This window comes from Callithrix jacchus, chromosome 10 (assembly GCF_049354715.1).
Source record: "Callithrix jacchus isolate 240 chromosome 10, calJac240_pri, whole genome shotgun sequence".
NCBI lineage: Eukaryota > Metazoa > Chordata > Mammalia > Primates > Cebidae > Callithrix > Callithrix jacchus.
Genome location: NC_133511.1, coordinates 56,527,867 through 56,548,644, shown reverse-complemented (window position 1 = coordinate 56,548,644; position 20,778 = coordinate 56,527,867). Strand labels below are relative to the sequence as shown.

At 39.7% G+C, this 20,778-nt stretch overlaps 1 protein-coding gene and 1 pseudogene across 47 annotated transcripts in view; one reads left to right on the top strand and one right to left on the bottom strand.

The window, feature by feature from the left end:
* Positions 1–20,778, bottom strand: part of DLG2 (discs large MAGUK scaffold protein 2) — a 2,299,762-nt gene that overhangs the window by 356,984 nt on the left and 1,922,000 nt on the right. For all 47 annotated transcript variants that reach the window (XM_078340083.1, XM_078340084.1, XM_054241373.2 and 44 more), the window contains one exon: positions 20,193–20,349. In XM_078340083.1, coding sequence (XP_078196209.1) covers positions 20,193–20,349 — 157 coding nt within the window. The remainder of the gene's footprint in view (positions 1–20,192; positions 20,350–20,778) is intronic.
* On the top strand, positions 9,393–11,085 carry LOC100385260 (eukaryotic translation elongation factor 1 alpha 1 pseudogene; annotated as a pseudogene).

Below are 20,778 nucleotides of genomic sequence, written 5' to 3'. Positions count from 1 at the left end.
CCCTCGTCTCTTTCTTCAGGCTTGTGAGGATATGACAATGTGAATTCTTCTTCCCAAGCACAACTCTACCTGAGGATTAGTGAATGGCTGGATTTTCAACCAAAAAACTTGTATTTAGCCGCCTTCTTACACCTAGAAGTTCCTGGCTAATGCTGATATTCATCAAATGCTGTGTGCAATAAAAACAAGTATTTCCCAAAAGAAAGTGTGCTGCAATTATTTATGTGTGTGTGTCTGCATACATGTATATATGCTCTGTATAAAAACAGAAATAATTTTGGTAATTACTGATGAGTAGATAATACTTTAGCATGTTTATGTCCCAAAAGGAAGAAAAATCCAGGGATAAGTATATTTTCACGAAGGCTCGGTAGATTTGACTCTAGCTTCTGTCACCATTTAGCTTTGGGATTTTATGCTTTAGTTCCTTCGTTTATTAAACAAACAACAAACAAACAAATATTGTGCAAGTGGGACACTGAGATTCCATTTGGAGTTATGATTCTGTGATTCTATCTTGTGGCTTTAAAATACCTATATACTGTAAGATGTTTGATTCTGCAAAGAGCTATGAACCTATTCTGCCTTTTCCCCTGCAAAAGTCATTCTTTTGCTTACTCATTTATTCTAGAAACACTTATTTGTGATTCATTGTTTACTTACAATTTACTATAGGTTCTGCACCATGTCCCATGGATTCAAATGTTATTTAGATAGAGCCGCTGTTCTTGAGGAGCTCAGTATATATAAGATCACCTCATACTTTATAGAACTTTATCTCAAAGGTCTAACTGTAGAAAGTTAAGATTTCTATGCAAAGAACACAATATGGGCCCATAATACCAAGTCCTGATGCTAATTGTTATTTTATTTTGAAGAAGTGATTTCCCTTTTGTGTTAAATCTCTGAGATAGGGTAACAGAAGGGTAAGGGTGTGAGTTTTGCCCAGCAGACTCAGGTTTGGAATTTTGACTGCTCAAATATGAAGCATTAATAGGAATATTTACATCAAAATGGTTGCAGAATTATATTGAGAATGGAGTAAGGTGATGCAAATGAAAACCTACTCAATGAATGATAGCGTTTGCTTTTACTATGGCTAGTTGAACAATACTTGTGCTTTGTTTAAAAACCCTTTTCGCATGAGCAAACTAATAAATTCAATTTTTCCGGGATAAATTATTTGAAGACTCTTTTCTTATTATGATCTATGGCTGTAACCTCTATGCAGGAGTCTATATTAGGTTGAACCATACGAAATTGACAATATTCAGCTTGACCTACAAATATGAGCTTCATATGGTTCAACATAATACCATTATAAATACCACTAAAAGAAAATTTCAATTGTCTACTTTTTAATATAAATGGCATGGGCAATTTCAATCTTTTTCTAGAGGAGCATTTCCTCACTAAAAAAGTATGTTTAGTGTGCTAAATTTATGACACTGGCTGTTTAGATTAAGGAGAAAAATGTTAAAATAAATCTTCCTGGTTGTTTTTTCCAGAATAGTTTTAGGAAGTTTAAATTTGAGTTCAATGTTGTGAAAATTTTAGCCTCAGGAAATGTGAAAAGGAACATTAAAATCCATATGTACTGTTGGCTATCGGGGAAAAGAGTAAATCTTTGACTATTCTAAAAGAACAACATTAAAGTTGTCAGCTATTGAGCTGCAACTTGTTCTGTGATATATTACTGAGCAAAAGATTAGAGGAAATTAGTATAACAGAAAGAAAGAGGAAGGGAGCCCCGTTTTTCCCCTGCTGTACATATGGCAGAGACAGGGGGCTGGGAGTGTGTAGAAGTGAGAGAGGAAAATGCAGAAGTGTTTAAAGTGTTCAAAGGAAACTAAAATGAAGACAGGAATATGTATGCTGAGTACAGGTTTTCAAAACAAGCTAGCTTCTACCTAGGACTTGTCAGCAACATCCTTTACTAGCAGCTTCTGAACTTCCATCTGTCTACTGGGCTGGGGACACTCTTCTTGGAAGCCACATGTCAGGCTCCCACCCTTGCCTTGGGAAGCTCAATTATAATCCTACTTCTATAAAATTCTCCCAGTTACAGGGTATTTTCTAGAAAAACCATTATTTCCTCTATCCTTAACACTAAAGCAAAATACTTCTATGTCTCCCAAGTGTTTTATAGATGGTTTATGGTTGTGTTTAACTATAATAGATGGGCTAAGAAATATATTTGTCCACCTGATATGGCCTCAAGGCCATCTAGTCCACATTTATTGAACACCTACAATGTGCCAGGTGCTGTGTCATGTCACGTACAGAGATCAATAAAAATAAGATTTGGGTTTGGCAACAAGAAGGTCGTAGCCTTATGTAGCCGTATTTGAGATGTATAAATGAATAATGCTATGAAGCACTCATGACGTTTCTGAAATTCTTTCCTCATAATGTTTACTGGGAATCCTATAATCCCACAACTTGAGATTCACTGTTTGGGTCTTAAGCTTGGTAGATATACTATTAAAATATCGATAAGGTAGTTGGAATCATGCTTTGCTTGTTTTCCTAACACTCAACCTCAGTATGAATCTTATTTCATTGAGGGAGGACAGACAGAAAGAGCATGAGGACACTAGATCCCTAGGTACCATAGAGTGTGAGGAAGGACCAGAATTGTGGGAAATGTACTTGAGGTCAGCTTTTACCTGGCAGGAGCTGAACAATATTACTGAGTTGAGCAGATGGGACGATGACCAAAAGGCCAGTGCCCATTCCTGTTGGAGTTGAGGCTCGTTCTCAGAGCCCTGAGCACTGGGACTGTTGGTGGCACTGTCAAAGAAGGCAGGACCACTTGCTCCGTGTCAGGCACCATGACGGGTGCTCTACACCCCTTGACACATTTAAGCCCCATAACAGTCCTTCGAAGCAGGAGTCACTGGCTCCATTTTATAAATGAGAAGACTCAGTTTGGGGAAGCTAAGTACTTATCCAAATTTGCACATTTAGTTGATAGTAAAGCAGGGTTCAAGCCTCTTGCTGGTTCCAAAGCCATACTTTTTCCTCTTTTTAATCTTTGAGAAATAAAGGAATCCAGTCACCTTCAAAGGGCAGATACTATTTCAAGGAAAATACTTTTGAATGCATGTCCATTTGAGGACCAGCCTTGTGCTGCATCAGATGAAGACAATTTGAAAATGAGAATAAATTTCATTACCAACATTTTCAAGAGTAGAAACAAAGATTTTTTTATAGCATCCGTTTTGAGAGTTAATAAATAATTCCATCCTTTGCAGGAATGCTTTTTCCCAAGCCCTCTAAATGCCTACAGATGGTCAGCTGGCTCCTGCTTGAGTACAATGCAGCAAGTGGAGGTCTTGTCACTCTACCTACAGTGCTTAGCATAGAGAACAGACACATTAAGTGCTCAATAACATCAGAAAATGGAGACTGGGTAAGGTTGAGTGACTTGTTCAAAATCAGTTAGATGATATGTGGCAGAAACAGTATTTGAAACTAAACCTGTTACAAACTCTTGCTTTTAGCTGATGCCTATTTTGGTTCTAATAGCATTTTCTAGGGCAACACAAGGAAGTCTACATTCATTTCTGCAGAATGGTCTTGCAAATGCTTTATCAACAGCAGCAGCAGCAACAACGAAAATATTGGCCAACATTTATCAAATCCTTCCATGTGCCAAATGTGACACTAAACACCACATGTATCAAGTCCTCCTCATAACAGCCCTATAAGTAGACACAGTCATAATTTTATTGATTAAAAAAACTGAGGCACAGAGAAGTTAAATAAATTGCCCAAAATTCATAATTACATACAACAGAGTCAGGATTCAGGCTCACTTTTTTTCTTTATGTATACTTTTATCTTTACGTTATAGAGAAAGTAACAACTTCTAAAAAGAGTATATATCTGAGGATAATATAAGCCCACCAAAACAAACAATATTAGAATGTACTTAAAAGAATTGTTTATGTGTATAAAACAATAAACACCTAGATCATACATTCTTTTGGACCAAATGCCAACTGCATATACACACAAGGCAAGTATCGGCACATCGCAGGTATCAAAATATGTTCTTTGATGCAATCACTTAGGAATTTTAAAAAATCATCCAGCATCTGGATGGTAATAATAAAAGAGACAGAGGCTAAATAAACGAGGCAGTCACTTTTCCCCTTTCCTGTTTCCAATTTTTAGGAATTCAGGTTTATTCAAAAGGTTTATATATAATCCCATAACTACTATCTCTCTTCTTCAATAATTTCAGAATGATAGTTTTTAACAACTTTAAAGGTTGAGCCTCTTCTGAATTTCCTACATGTTTCTGTGTTCTTTTACAAATGGGTCACCACTTCAAGGGTCAACTTTACCTGTGTAAGGTCTGCTAGACCATCCTCTCTCAGATACAAGGAACACTGAGAAATACTTCATTCATTCCATAGAGGCCCTAAATTTTGTGGAAACTGAATGCACTCTCCTAAGATTCTCTAAAATACTTTCTGTTGATTCAGTTACAGATAGGCCGATGGCCCAAGAAGTATAACTGTTCCTTTTCATAGTCTCATCGGCATTGGCAATCACTTCTTTGTGGACATTTTTCCACTTGCTCCACATCTGGATCAATTCCTTTATCTGAATTCAGATCCTTCAGAGAGACACCCACAATATTCATGCCACTCCACACAGGAACACTGGAGTCCTGATGCTTTCCAAAGATCCACCCATGGCAGCTTCCAGAGTGAATACTAAGCCTTTGCACAGTCAAGAAATGGAAGTGGGCAGTGTCCAGATTATAGCCATTTTCAATAATATGGATTTTGGAAAATGTATTCAATTTCCAAGCTATATAAATTAAGATATCCACTGGACTGGAAACTATCACTTTGCAGCAGGACTATATTGGGTAATATTAGAAATCAGTAATTTAAGGGTGCCCACATTTAGAATGACTGAAGTGTTTCACCTTTCTCCTGGTCTGCACCTGATACGATAATCACTAGGTTGGAGTTTGCAGAGATAAGACAATCTTTGCTGGAAACGATATTTGGCAGTTTCAAGAAAGGACTGCCGTGTTTAAGATTCATTGTCTCACACCCTTCAATTCACCGTCATCAACATCTACAAAGACAAGTTCATTCTGCAAGTCTTTTAATAACATGGTGATTGCACAGTCCATGTCAACTGATCCAGTTCTTATAATAGAGATCTTACCATGGTGAATAACCTCCTTGGAAGCAAAATTCTCAACAACTTCAGTCTGGACAGTTACCATCACGTAACCAGAGGTGGGAAGGGCCAGCTGACCCCGTGATGCGCACTCTCTGTTGGTGACACAGATTCATCCCAGGGCCAAGAAAATTTTCTCCCATTGTGCCTACACTCCAGCTAGACCACAGGACTCCTGTAGCCCACCGTGGGGCTGCATACACAACAGGTGAATGGAGAAGAGAATGGAAGAAAGTGACGGGCAAGCAGAAATCTGCTGCTTAAATGTTGAATACCTTTTACTTTACCTCAGCTATTGCAGCTACCAAGCAAGGCCATGCTCAGCTCCCTGCACACAGGCCTCATGAGGGCCTCTGAAATGTGCTTCTGATGTGTGCTCAGATTAAAGCAGTAAAAGGACTTCTTCTTTAGCTCTGTGTGAATTCTGAAGAATACAAACATGTATTCTCTTCAATATCTGGCATGGATAAAAGGCCAACCCAAATCTCTGGAAGTACTCATTTTCTGTTTTAGTAAGTATGGTGAGTCAGACCCACTCTGGCTCCTGAGCCTACAGCTTAAGCATCACTGTGTCTAATTCCCTTTCTTTTCTCTCTCCTTCTTTGGGACATTCCAACTTCCCCTCTTACATCATTCCCAGGATCCTTAATCCTAGTCCGTGGCTTCCTGATCCTCTCTAAAAAACACAGCATCTACAGTGAAACATATAGCTTAGATAGGGTCTAACCAGCATGGAATCCAGAAGGATGTCTCCTTCCCACATCCCAGGACTACATTTCTGTAAAGAGGCTCTAGCCTATTAGCCTACTGGCAGTATCATCAGATGGCTACCTAAAACCACAAGATCCTCTTTTAAGGAACTGTTGCCAAATGTCTCCATTCTAAACTGGTGCAATTAATTTTGGAACCTGTATTTTCCCAGACTGCCTTAGCAGAGAATTTTGGATGCCTGGTAAATGTCAACAGTTAATAAATATTTATAGGGTTTGTGTCAATATTTTGCTACCTTATGGCTACTTACTAACTTAACGCCTCCGAACCTTAGTTTTTTTCCACCGGAAAACGGGGAAATAGTATGTTCCCTGGTAGTGCTGCAGCAGGTTCATATGAGATAATGCATGTAATGTAAGGTGATGTTATTATCACAATCTAGGTTTTAATTCCACACTAGAAATGTAATTATAACTACTAAACCCATAATCACAGAAACTACAGCCTACAAGTCCTATAACTATCCCAAACATAAAATTATCTACCCACATTTCAATCAGAAAACATTTTACAATTCTTTTCCCCACAAAAGATGTTCAAAGTTTGCTTTTATTGCCCTCTAGCGGTTGCTACAAAAAAGACATAACCACATTTTTTTTTTTTCATTTTGATTTTTGAGATGTCAGACACAGTATCTTATAAATGTAAATTTTGTTAGTTTACACACATTCCTGTCAGCTGGCAACCTTTAAAAAAATCAGCCTATAGGGAGAGTACCTAACACTGTGTCCTGCACAATATAGAGGTACACTGCCCATGCACTGTTAGCTATGCATTGATTTGACTAGATCTTTACTCAGAATCTACTGACTTAAAAGAGTAATCTATCTTTATTCATTCATTATATATTTATAAGATATACATTATGGGTCAGGTAAGCAAGATAGATGTTGTCCTGGCTTACAATGTAGTGAGGAAAATGGAGTATTAAACATGTCTTTAAAAATTAGCATGGTAAGTTCTGTCATTATATGAAGCTCATGAAGAGGGGTACCTAACTTGGAGGTGTTTCTGTGTGTCTTGGGAAGGTGGAGTGGGAATGGTGAGTAAAGGCATTTAGAGAATATAAGAAGTCGGTGGGGTGGGGAAAGTTTTCAGGAGAGGATATAACGTCAGATATAGTTATATGAGGGAGAAAACGCTGACTTTTAGAGATACGGCTGGACAAGTTAAGAGGAAGCTGTACTGAGGAATTTAGACTTTATCTGGATGGTTAAGTTATAACCAATGGACTCTGAAAAAAGCATGAATTGATTTTAATATCTGATTTTAAAACTTTTATTATTTAAAGGGAAGTCTTAGGCTGGGTAAGGTGGTTCGCACCTGTGACCCCAGTGCTTTGGGAGGCCAAGGTGGGAGGATTGCTTGAGGCTAAGCATTCAAGACCAGCTTGAGCAACACGGTGAGACCCTGTATCTTAAACATGTTTTAAAAATTAGCTGGGCATGGCGATGCATTCCCACAGTGCTACCTATGTGCAAGGTTGAAGTGGGAGGACTGAGTGAGCCCAGGAGCTCAAAGGTTTGATTAGGCTATTCACAATCTAGCAACAGCAAGACTCTGTCTCTAATTAAAAAATAAAAAAAAAAAGGGAAGTCTTTGTTCACAACATACGTTTAGTTGTAACTAATCAACAATTAATTGTTCAAAAATGCTTCAGTGCATTCTTTTTTATCATACAAAGTGCTCTGAAACATGTACATTCCTAGCTTATTGGAGCTGGAAGTTTAAAGATACTGAGTCCTCCATCTTTTCACTTTACAGAGGAGTGAGAGGATCAGGAGTTTGTTCAGGTTGCCTGAGGAACTGAATGTTTGCTCCTGGGAACTGTTTGCACTTCCTAGCCTAGTCTAGTGCTTAAACTCCTCATCCTGTTATTCAGAGGCCCAATAGTCTCCTGCATCTCATGTCTTGTTGGCCTGGGCTATTGATAATTCTTGAGCACCTGCTTTTCAACACTTCTGCATTGCACTTCATGTTCCTCCTTTGTGGCCTGATTAAAAAAATGGTTATCTTAGACTTGTAGTGAGGATCTGGGAAGGTCTTGCCATTACTAAGGAAAACATGAATCCTCCTTAGAATAGGAGTGAGGTTTTGCTTCTTCTATGGAACTCCCTTGCCTCACTGTACTTTTCTTATTGTGTAGTTCAGGGTGGACCTGCTCATTTCTTCTCTTAGAGTACAAGCATCCCAAGGACATGACACATCGCTTAGTCATCACCACATTCCACATAGCAAGGTGAAATGAACACAGAAGCCCCTATCAAGCTTGCTGTAGACAGGAATAAGAGGATAAATGAATAAACAGAGGAACAGAGTGAAATATCTTATTTCCTAGCAGGAGGTTTAAATCTGTGTCAGTAAGGGAATGAAAGATATATATTTTTTTCCTTTAGGGAAAAGATGATGAGGAGAACACTTGAACCCAGGAGGAGGAGGTTACAGTGAGCTGAGATTGCCCCACTGCTACGGCACTCCTACCTGGGCGACAGAGTGAGACTCTGTCTCAAAAAAATAAAAAAAAAGAAAAAGAAAACTCTAGTCTTCATTCTTCTGAATGCTATCATAAATTCGGGAGTAGAATAATAAAAGTGCATGAAAACCTAGTCACAGCTTAGTATAGTTTATGGCCCATACAAAAATCCGAGAGATAAAGGCAATGAATGTTTTTGGAATTTGTTTTACAGCAGCGTTCGTCCATCAGGAAAGTTTCCCTCCAGGACAGATTCTGAACATAGAGAAATAAGAAATGAAATTATAAGGAACATTAACTGTTGGCCTTTGCTGACCCCTCAATTTCTCTCCTTCAAGCAGGAGAATTACAGGTCAGTCTAAGGTTCAAGAAGGAGTAACATTTCTCATTTTGAGCTTTCTCAAGAAATCTTGGCTCTTAGAGCTCCTGGGTGATTCTTAGCAGTTTGTTGTGTTTAAAAATAGGACCCTCACAATGAATTAAAAAAAAGCAACAAAGCCATAAATACTACTTTCAGTTTGAATTCAACTTAAATGCATTGAGTTAATATTTTAATAAGCTATCATTATGATAACAGCCAGTTTTAATACTGTGATCAAATATAATGACCAGTGCGAAAACTCAGCAAAAGGCCACCTACCACGTGCTTCCAGTTTAATGCAAAAATCTTTTACTGCCATCTTGTGGATTTTTAGGAAATAATCCCAGTCACTATGTGTTATTGTCTTATGGGAATAATAGGTTCATACCACAGTTTATGAAAATAACTGAAAAAAAGAATAAGAAAAGAGCAGCTAAATGGTCAGGTTTCCATTTAATATGATCACTTTGTGTTCACTTCTAAGCATCTCCGAGGCTTGATTTCTTCATAAAAAGTTGGTATTATCACAATAGCATCCCCTGCCTAACCCAATATTGACATAAGAATAAAAATTTTGCTTTTTCGCAACGGGTTTGCCGCCGGAACATAGGTGTCGTGAAAACTACCCCTAAAGCCAAAATGGGAAAGGAAAAGACTCATATCAACATTGTCGTCATTGGACACGTAGATTCGGGCAAGTCCACCACTACTGGCCATCTAATCTACAAATGTGGTGACATTGACAAAAGAACCATTGAAAAATTTGAAAAGGAGGCTGCTGAGATGGGAAAGGGCTCCTTCAAGTATGCCTGGGTCTTGGATAAACTGAAAGCCGAGCGTGAACGAGGTATCACCATTGATATCTCCTTGTGGAAATTCGAGACCAGCAAGTACTACGTGACTATCATTGATGCCCCAGGACATAGAGACTTCATCAAAAACATGATTACAGGGACATCTCAGGCTGACTGTGCTGTCCTGATTGTCGCTGCTGGTGTTGGTGAATTCGAAGCTGGTATCTCCAAGTACGGGCAAACCCGAAAGCATGCCCTCCTGGCTTACACACTAGGTGTGAAACAACTAATTGTTGGTGTTAACAAAATGGATTCCACTGAGCCACCCTACAGCCAGAAGAGATATGAGGAAATCGTTAAGGAAGTCAGCACTTACATTAAGAAAATTGGCTACAACCCTGACACAGTAGCATTTGTGCCAATTTCTGGCTGGAATGGTGACAACATGCTGGAACCAAGTGCTAACATGCCTTGGTTCAAGGGTTGGAAAGTGACCCATAAGGATGGCAATGCCAGCGGGACTACACTACTTGAGGCTCTGGACTGCATCCTACCACCAACTCGTCCAACTGACAAGCCCTTGCGTCTGCCTCTCCAGGATGTCTTTAAAATTGGTGGTATTCGTACTGTTCCTGTTGGTCGAGTGGAGACTGGTGTTCTCAAACCTGGTATGGTGGTCACCTTTGCTCCAGTCAACGTTACAACTGAAGTGAAATCTGTTGAAATGCACCATGAAGCTTTGAGTGAAGCTCTTCCTGGGGACAATGTGGGCTTCAATGTCAAGAATGTGTCTGTCAAGGATGTTCGTCGTGGCAACGTTGCTGGTGACAGCAAGAACGACCCACCAATGGAAGCAGCTGGCTTCACTGCTCAGGTGATTATCCTGAACCATCCAGGCCAAATCAGTGCTGGCTATGCCCCTGTACTGGATTGCCACACAGCTCATATTGCATGCAAGTTTGCTGAGCTGAAGGAAAAGATTGATCGCCATTCTGGCAAAAAGCTGGAAGATGGCCCTAAGTTCTTGAAGTCTGGTGATGCTGCCATCGTTGATATGGTTCCTGGCAAGCCCATGTGTGTTGAGAGCTTTTCAGACTACCCACCTCTCGGTCGCTTTGCTGTTCGTGATATGAGACAGACAGTTGCCGTGGGTGTCATCAAAGCAGTGGACAAGAAGGCTGCTGGAGCTGGCAAGGTCACCAAGTCTGCCCAGAAAGCTCAGAAGCCTAAATGAATATTATCCCTAATACCTGCCACCTCAGTCTTAATCAGTGGTGGAGGAAGAACCGTCTCAGAACTGTTTGTTTCAATTGGCCATTTAAGTTTAGTAGTAAAAGACTGGTTAATGATAACAATGCATCGTAAAACCATCAGGAGGAAAGGAGAATGTTTTGTGGACCACTTTGGTTTTCTTTTTTGCGTGTGACAGTTTTAAGTTATTAGTTTTTAAAATCAGTACTTTTTAATGGAAACAACTTGACCAAAAATTTGTCACAGAATATTGAGACCCATTAAAAAAGTTTAATGAGAAAAATAAATAAATAAATAAAAATTTTAAATTGCTCTGTAAATCAAAAGAACTAAGCAGAAACAACCAATTATTGTCACTCCTATTAGTGATATTAGAATGACATTACCTAAGTATTTTATATGTAACAAGGTAAACTACAGTTCAGGCTGAGAAGTCCAGACCTTGGTACTTGCTTTCAGAGCATGATTTGTCTTATTGCTTATGGCTTGCAGGGCAAGAAAGTGGATGTTTCAAATGAAAAGATTCCCTGGAGATAGTTGTTCCTGGGGCAGAAAATAATGTGGGCTGACAACTGAAGGACTATTTTCTTTTTTACTGGTCTCTGATGAGCAAGTGGGCCCTGACCCTTCAAAAGCACAGCAGATGTGTAGTACAGAAAGACCTTCGTCCAGTGGAAAATGCTACTCCTGGGATCCTATCTACTGATCCACATTTAGTTATTCTCTTGTAAGTTATTCACACAGATTTCTCTCTCCCAACCAATTGACACTTAAAACTAGAAAAATAAGGCAATAGGTTGGCTCATAGATGTCACGGACAACTTAGAATCATCTAGGCCTGGCATGGTGGCTCACACCTGTAATCCCGGCACTTTAGGAAGCCGAGGAGGGTGGATCACGAGGTCAGGAGTTCAAGACCAGCCTGGCCAAGATGGTAATACCCCATCTCTACAAAAAATACAAAAATTAGTTGGGTGTGGTGGCGGGTGCCTGTAAACCCAGCTACTCGGAAGGCTGAGGCGGAGAACTGCCCTCCAGCCTAGGTGACAGAGTATGGACTTTGAATGGACTGCCTCAGACATAAGCAAACTGCAAATTCAATTCTCTTGTGAAGGCCTGCATCACAGAAAGAGCATAGCTTTGTAATCAGAAGCACCAGTGTTCCAAATACCACCATCATTACTGATTATATGTGTGATCTTGGACAAATTATTTAATTTCTCTGAGCCTTTAACCCAACAAGGTTGTTGGAACAATTAAGGGAAATCATAATGCAGTATCCAGCAACATGCTTGGTGCTGAGTGTATATTCAATAAAGGTTAGGGATTTTATCTCTAATTCTCTACTGTTTTTGCTTTCTTGGGCCCTCTTTGTTGGGAAACTTCCCCTCCAGAAGCCTTCTTACTTTCCCAGGCTGAGCTAAGGCTAGCCTCTCCTTTATACCCATGTGGTCCCTGGAACTTAGCACTAGCCTTTCCATGTTACATTGGATTCACCGGTCTCCCTTCGGCTACATGTTCACTGAGGCCGCGATGTTTTTTTCATGTTGTATCCTCAGTGTCTAGTAGCTTTTGGCACTTAGTGAATGTCTCTGAGCTCTGCAGATAAGATTTTCAGGTGAAGATATTACTTCTGTCAAATAAAATACTTGCAAGAGGTTTTCTGGAGATTATGACAGAATTTTCAAAAAAAATGTTTCACTTGATAGTAATTTATATTCAAAGACTAACAATGTTATTAGGTTAAACAAAGTTAAAAAATGCTGCAAGAGCATTTAGAAAATTTGCTGCAGGACTTCTCAGGTCCTTTATTGGATCATGAACCTTTTTATGGAGCATTTCACACATCCAGTTTTATACAGAGTTTTGGAAGTACCACTGCGAGAAAGGCTGGTGTTTTCCCTGGTGTCACTGAGTTAAGCTTCAGATGTTTGAAAGCTGCTTAGTTCGATCTTTTGAGTAGTCATCTTGTGAGTTAGGTGTTACAAGTCTGATGTTAAGTACATGGTTCCCAATGTATTATTTACACTGCAAGTTGTGACATACAGTGTCTTTATGAGACACTGAGTAAGCAGGACTTGAGGGGTGTAATTGGAAAGCAATGTTAATTTTGTTTCCTATGAGGTTTACTGAGTGCCCACAGATTTTATTTACTGTTTTTCTTTGACATATATTACACAGAGGAAATCTATGTGAGACAATGCGGATGCTTTTTAAGTGAAGCTTGGGGCAATTCATGAGTTCTCTGGTCCCTTTTAGATAATGGAGGGTTTTCCTTGTCTACTCCAAGTTCATTTTCAGAGGAAATTCAGTGAACAGGCTGGAGGTAGGAAGGAATTCAGCAAGAGTGGGCAGGGCTGCTGCTCTGTCCCCACTCAGTGATGTGGCTATTTCTTTTGGTACAACAGTGAAGCACACTTGTATATGGTTTGTTAGTAAATACCTGCTGTCCTGAGCCCTCCTGAGTGACCCACAACTCTGGCTGCCTGGAAGTTCTCACCTTCCTGCTGTCCGACATCTGTGGCACTACAGCCATTCATTATGTGGACTGGCACCGGGTTGTGCTAAGGTGTGAAAATTCTGAATAGCATCCCTGACCATAGGTAAAGAAAAATCCAGGGTGGCTGAAGCATTAATGAGAGCAGGTGAAGTATTGTGGATGGGGCCGGCAGTCTAGGCAGGGTCCAGACTCTGCAAACCTTGTGGCCTATATTAACAGTTTGAGACTTTAAGAACAGCAGGATACCATTGAAAGGTTTTAAAGAGAGCAGGAAAAGGATATGATCAGATATGCTTTTTGTCCAGTTTGCTCTTTCCAAAAGCTGGAAGTCTGTATGTGATGGGTGACGTCTGCATGCACTGGGCAATCATCAGGAATAAAGGACTCTGCCCATAGTCAGGCCCTACTGAATCCCCACCCTCGCGTGGCTGGGCCAGGAGTCAGCCTGGACGGTGGGGCTCTGAAGCCAAAGCTGAGCAAGAGTAAATCCACTGTAGCCCTTCACAGGCCACATCTGCTTTCATTTGAAGTGGTCCCACGATCAGGGGAGCTGTGAGCTCTAAGTTATGCAGGAAGAAAGATCCAGTAAGGCGGGGAGAAGTCTAAGTGGGCTCCATAATTAACAGAGGCAAAAGCCAGAAGTAACTGAAGAGTCAATGGGTCTAGAGGTTGTGGGTTAAGGAGAGAGAGAGCAAATGCCTGCCACAAGCAGGTTGGTTTGGAGAGGCAACTTTCACATGGTTTCTGGACGTGAACTCTAAATTTAACTGATCGGATTTAGGGCAACAAGTTTTTACCTCCTCAAAAACAGCATCAATTCCACTTAGTTAAATTTCACTTCAAAATTTAACAGTATGTCCTGGCAGACACAGAACCTTGAAATTTCTAAAACCTTACTGATACTTGTTCCTGAGGGGACGGAGTGGTTTTGCTGGAGTTTGGGTGACTCCAAGTTTTGATGACAAGAGAAAAGAAGCAGAAGGTGTTGCTTATGTGAAAGGTTTTATAAGATGTCTGGTTTAAGCTGGTTGGCTTTTGGGGATAAGGTGAAATAAGAGCACTGAGTTGTGGAGTTGAGACTTGTTGCTAACACTGCATAGACCCCAGATCCTCTTTAGTATTTTAGAGAGTGCTTGTTTCAGGAACACAGAGAGGGAGAGAGAGTTTCTCCATCAATACTGAAAACTAGGAAAGCAAGAGTCCTCCATGGGACTGGGAGCCAGAGCCAGAGAGGAAGGGCATGGCAGACAAGGCCTGGTGACTGGAAGGAATGAGGTTTGTAGGGTCGTATGAGGATCACTTTAGGAAATCAAAGAAATAATCTGGGATATCTTTACTGGGGATGGTGGTGGGGAGGAGGAAGCCAGAACACCAGAAGAGATTTAGAGATGTTATTTGAGGTAATAATATAGGGTGACCTTATCAGTACCCAAGATGGTGAATAGTGTGTATAGTGCTCATATTCCATTTAATTAACTTGAAAATAGACCTGGCAAATCAAGTCCTTCCCTTCTGCACGGTTTTAAACATGATCACCTGAAAATTTCTGAAATACCCACATGAGCTGTGACTCATTTTTACTCTTTCTAAATCAACAATGCAATTTAAATTCTAATTTGGAAATTCAGTTACCGATTGTACCTTCAGTTCAACAGCTGCAGCATTTCACTTTTGGCAACACATATTCCCAATCCCGTATCTTGGAACACAGTTTGTTAAATGCTAAAGGCCATCAAGAATGAGCTTTGGAGTTAGCAAGTCAGCTGGGGTGATCATGTTTAGATGCTTGAGGAATGAATAAACTAAAATTGCTTGGAGAGACAGGAAATAATCTCTTTCTAGGGGTATTGCTTCTCTGTGCTCTGTTCCACATTTTTTCCTAACAAAGCACTCAAACAAATAATAAGAGAAGCATTAATGATAGAAGTATTTCTATCTTTCCTTCTGCAGAAAGACAGCCTGAGGAGGTAACTGCACTAGTTAATGTGACTGCATGCTGAATGCCCTAAATTCTCCTTCATGAATACTTCAAGAATAAGATTCCGTTATTGAATTCTTTTCTGCAACAGATCCCTGAGAAATAGAAAACATAAAAGAGAAATTAGAAAAGATTACTCATAATACGTGTATAGGATGTAGCCCAAGGTGACGATTTCTTTCTCTTTGAGCATCTTAACTACTTTAATTTTGGAATTCCAGTGGGCACAAGGGTTAGGCCTGGTATAAATCCCTACAATGGAGCTTCGGGACCCTCCATCTTCAGGTTGCTAAGTAATATGTTTTGACAATGCATGAACACCAGAGGGCACCCATAACCTTAAAACATAGTAAAAGGCTACTTCCCTTTCTGTATAGGCAAAGAATGTAGGAAATAGTCATTTACAGGAATTATAAAAATTAACCAGGCATGGTGGTGGGCGTCTGTAGTCCCAGCGACTCAGAAGGCTGAGGCAGGAGAATTGCTTGAACCCAGAGGTTGCAGTGAGCCAAGATTGTGCCACTGCACTCCAGCCTGGACAACAGAGCTAGACTGTTTTTGAAATAATAATAATAAAAAATCTGCTCAAGCATTTTCTACTTCTGATATCCTGTAAGATACTCCTTATGTAAGGATTTGGTGGTCGAAATGTTTGTGAAAACCATAGACTTCATCTGTCCTAGGAGATTTCCAATGCACACACATAAACATGTTTTTTAGAAGTTCTTCAGTGAAGAAGTAGTACAAAGGAACCTGTTATTGTAGCAATCTATTACAATCCTGCTGTTTCAGTGTTCTGTAAAACACACTTTGGGAAATGCTGATCTAGTCCAATCCCTGTCCCAAAGAAGGAACAGCTCAAACTATCCAACAGAGGCCTTCCTTGTACATGGGTATCTGAACCTTTTTAAAAAAGTCAGATACATTCTTAAAGCAAAGTTGTTAATAGGAACAGCAGCGTTTATTGAATATTTATACCATGATAGACTGTATTTTAAGTGTTATTGTCTCTTCTCTTTCTTCTGTGTGTTTATATAAATATACATATACATACACATACAATACCCAGTACATAGTAAGTCATGAATAACTAAATTACCTAGGAAGATTCTATAGTCCATGTGTGAGAATAGAAATGAACATTCTGCCCCTGATTAGAGAGGTAATTGTCTATTATGCAAGTCTCTTATCTATGAAGAACAATTGAGAACGAAGACATATCACCCAGATCTCTTCCCTGGGGATTCTACTTCTTTTCTCTGAAATTACCATATTATTATTAACATGACTTATTTGCAAATTAATCTTACATGACCTAGTAATATCTATTGAGTTTTATTTAGCTCTTTTTTTTTTTTTTTTTTTTTTTTGAGACAGAGTCTTGCTCTGTTGCCCAGGCTAGAGTGCACTGGTGCGATCTTGTCTCACTGCAGCCTCTGCCTCCAGGGGTTCAACCGATTCTCCTGCCTCAGCCTCCCAAGTAGCTGGGATTACAGGTATGCACCCCCATGCCTGGCTAATTTTTGTATTTTTAGTAAAGACAGGGTTTCACCACATTGGCCAGGTTGGTCTCAAACTCCTGACCTCAAGTGATCTGCCTGTCTCAGCCTCCCAAAGTGCTGGGATTATAGGTGTGAGGCACCAGGCCCAGGAAGCTCTTGTTATTTAGAGTTTTTGCTTTGTACTTTCCAGGAAGGTAGCTTGCCCCTATATGTCCAGTGCAAGTTATAGATGAAAATGTTTTATCATCCATATTCCATTGTTAGTAATTCTTTTGTGCCATTCTTTTGCTTTCCACATTGTAATGTTTGAGCTTCTCAAGCCTGTTTATTCTTTTTTCTCAATATTAAGCAATGAAATTCCAATAGTGAACCTTGAAACTAGCAACTTTCTAGCTAGCGACAGGTGAAATACATTTTGACATACCAAGGAGAAATGTTCCCTCTTCTCTCTCAACTGAAAAAAGCAGATAATATTTTCCTCATTGAATGTATTCGCAAATGTTATACATAAAAAGGATATGCTGTGTGAACTTCAAAGGTTGTTATGTCCTGTGAATTATAATATCTAAGAAGACTATAACTCTGATTGGTTGCCATATTTACTATGTGGCCCTGGTAATAATATTTAAATGGATAAATCAAATTTTGAAGCAGAAATACTTGAAAGTTTTCTTTGTCAAGCCACACCAGCTCATCCCTTTTCTCTCATATGTATGGAGGTTAAAACAAATAAAGCCTATGGCTTGGTGGATTTTTTATTTAAACAGCATTAGAGAATCTAATGTCATCTTTGTGCCTCAATTTCTCTATGCTTAAAATGAGCATAATAAGGCAAAGCGTTTTTAGAAGACTGAATTAGTTACAACAGTGACTGACTCAAAAGTACTAGGTTGAGTATTAGGTCTTTATTGTTTGATGCATTCCCGAATGTGATGTACACACAGTGTGGTGTGCACCACGTAGATGTGCCATAGAGACTGTTGACAAGATTTTGGAAAGAGACTGTGCCGTGAGGAGAAAGAACACTGACTCTGTGTGCAGCTTGACAGTCAGTGCTGTGGAGACGCAGACAGATCATTTAGCCTCTCTGAATCCCTTTTCTCCTGATCTGCAAAATGAGAGTAATAAGAATAACCTATCCTGCCACTTAGAATGCCTTAGAGGATCCCTAGAATTAATGTATGTGACAGTGCTTTGAGTCTGGGAACATTTAATGACAATATGATTGCTGATTGTAATGAAATGACAAAGTGGTCCTCCAAAATAGAGATGTTAAGCCAGGATGATATTAGCATGCTCTGGGTAGAATCAGAGTCAATCTCTCAGGTTATAGTGATTTCTTAATGTGCCACCATATTTATTCAACACTTTTTCATTTCCTAAACACTTTTTTTAAAGAGACTGCTATGTGCCAGGCATTGTGCTAAATAATGAGGATAGAAAATCATGTAAGATACAGAATATGCTTTCAGAGACCTTACCACCTAGTACAGGAAGACAGACATATAAACATATACGGGCAATATGGTTTGATAGCTGCCAGTCATATCTTATATATCATGTAAGTGTTGAAGAAGTAGGTAAGGGAAGGAGTTTAAGGGATGATGCTCAGCTCTTGGATGGCAGAACAAGGTCCTAATGTGGGACCTTACACTGTCTCTCCCATACTCAACATCATTCCAGAGAGCTGCAAGCTGATGAGTGGGCAGAGCCTTTCAAATGTGAGAGGACCACAGTGACACGTATGGCAAGGCCATCCATGCAAACTGCTGGAGACCTTACTAAAGCCAACTTACTTCTGGAGACCTGACTAAAGTTCAAAGTTTATCTTACTCTGAACATGGGGCAGTATCTTTCAGAGTGACTGTGAGAAGCATAAACTGATAGTTATGCAAGAAAAGTCAGAGGTCTATTGAACAATGTAGTGCCTATAGTCACCAATACTGCTTACTTAAACAGTTGCTAAGAAAGTAGATCTTATGTTAATTGTTCTTATCACAAAAGGAAAACATTAATAAAAATAATAAAGAAGAGAATAGGAGGAAACTTTTGGAGTGATGGATGTGTTTATGGTATAGATTGTGGCGATGCTTTCATGTTTGCATTCATATCTCCAAATTAGACATTAAGTATCTACAACTTTTTCCGTCAGTAATCTGATCTCAGTAAAGTAGCCTTGAAAACTACTTAGGAAATAATGCCCTTTGCACCAACGCGGATACCACTGGAGGCTATTATCTTAAGCAAATTAACACAGGAACAGAAAACCAAATACCACATGTTCTTACTTACAAGCGGGAGTTAAACACTGGATACTCATAGACATAAAGATACCAACAATAGAAACTGGGGACTCCTAGAGTTGGGAGAGAGGGAAAGGGGCAATGATTGAAACACTAATTACTGGGTGCACTAGGCTTACTACCTGGGTAATGGGATCAACTGTACTCTTGACCTCAGCATCACATGATATACCCATGTAAGAACCATCACGTGTACCTCTGAATCTAAAATAAAAGTGAAAATTATTTGAAAAGTGAAAAAAAGGTGCTTAAATACATTGTTGCCGATAATTCTTGAACCGAGTTGAATGGTGCCACTGCTACAACTTGGTACCATCAGCAAATCTTACGCTTTTTTTTTTTTTAAATCTGCACCAAACTATACACATTATAAAGGTGTTTAGAGTATGGTCATGAGTTTGGGGGGGAAATCTGTTTTTTAAATAAAATAAGCAACATATCATTTTAAAAAGACATGCTTATCAACAGTCTGTTGGATGCAAATGTGTCTCAGAGCATTTAGAAGAAAACATTAGCAACTTCACCTTTATTTGACGGAAGTAAGTGCAACAAGCCTCAAGCACCTGAACACCATTTAAACTGTGACATGTAGACCAGGCGCGGTGGCTCATGCCTGTAATCCCAGCACTTTGAGAGGCTGAGGTGGGAGGATCACCTGAGGTCAGGAGTTTGAGAGCAGCCTAGTCAACATGGCAAAACCCCATCTCTACTTAAAATATAAAAACGAGTTGGGTGTGGTGGTGGCTACCTGTAATCTTAGCTACTTGGAAGGCTGAGACAGGAGAACTGCCTCAACCCAGGAGGCAGAGGTTGCAGTGAGCTGAGATCCTGCCACTGCACTCCAACCTGGGCAAGAAAAAGAGTAAGACTCTGTCCCAAAATAAACAAAAACAAAAACAAACAAAACTGTGACATGTACCTGAAGTAATGATGCTCTCATCCATTTTCCTTTGTAATCAAGATTCTTCCGGTGTCATAATTAAACATTATGACTTTTCATTGATGGTGTCAGATACAGAGGGAATAAAGATTAAAGAAACATACTCACCGATAGGATCTGGTCTCCTCTCTGGAGCTCCCCACTTAGGTCTGCTGGTCCACCAGCCAGAATGAAGGATACAAAAATACCTTCTCCATCTTCCCCACCTACAATGTTGAAGCCCAGGCCAGTGGAGCCTTTGTGCAGGACCACCTTGCGGGGCTCTCTGCAGAAAGAAATAGAGAACAGAGCTTAGAGGATGATTCATTTAAGATTAAGGTTGCTTTTACTTTCATTGGGACAAATGATATCAGCAATTCCCTACCTATAAAGTTGTTTCTCAAACTGAGTTAACATTCACACATCAAGAAAGAGGCTAACATCAGGATAGATGTTTGAGTTCCTCACTGTAACAACCGCCAAAATACCATGTAAAATCATTCCTTCATTCTAAAAAGGTTTCTTAAACAATCTTTACTTCTACTTTTGTTTAAAACATCTGTTTTTGTATTGAGCACCACCATAGTACTCAGTAGGACGGACATACACAAAAGGATGGAGGGATTTTTGGGGACAAGAAACTAGGTTGAATTCCCAGATCATGAAAGACCTTATAAGCCAGGTTGTGGGTTTGCTGTTTGTTTGAGTGTTAATT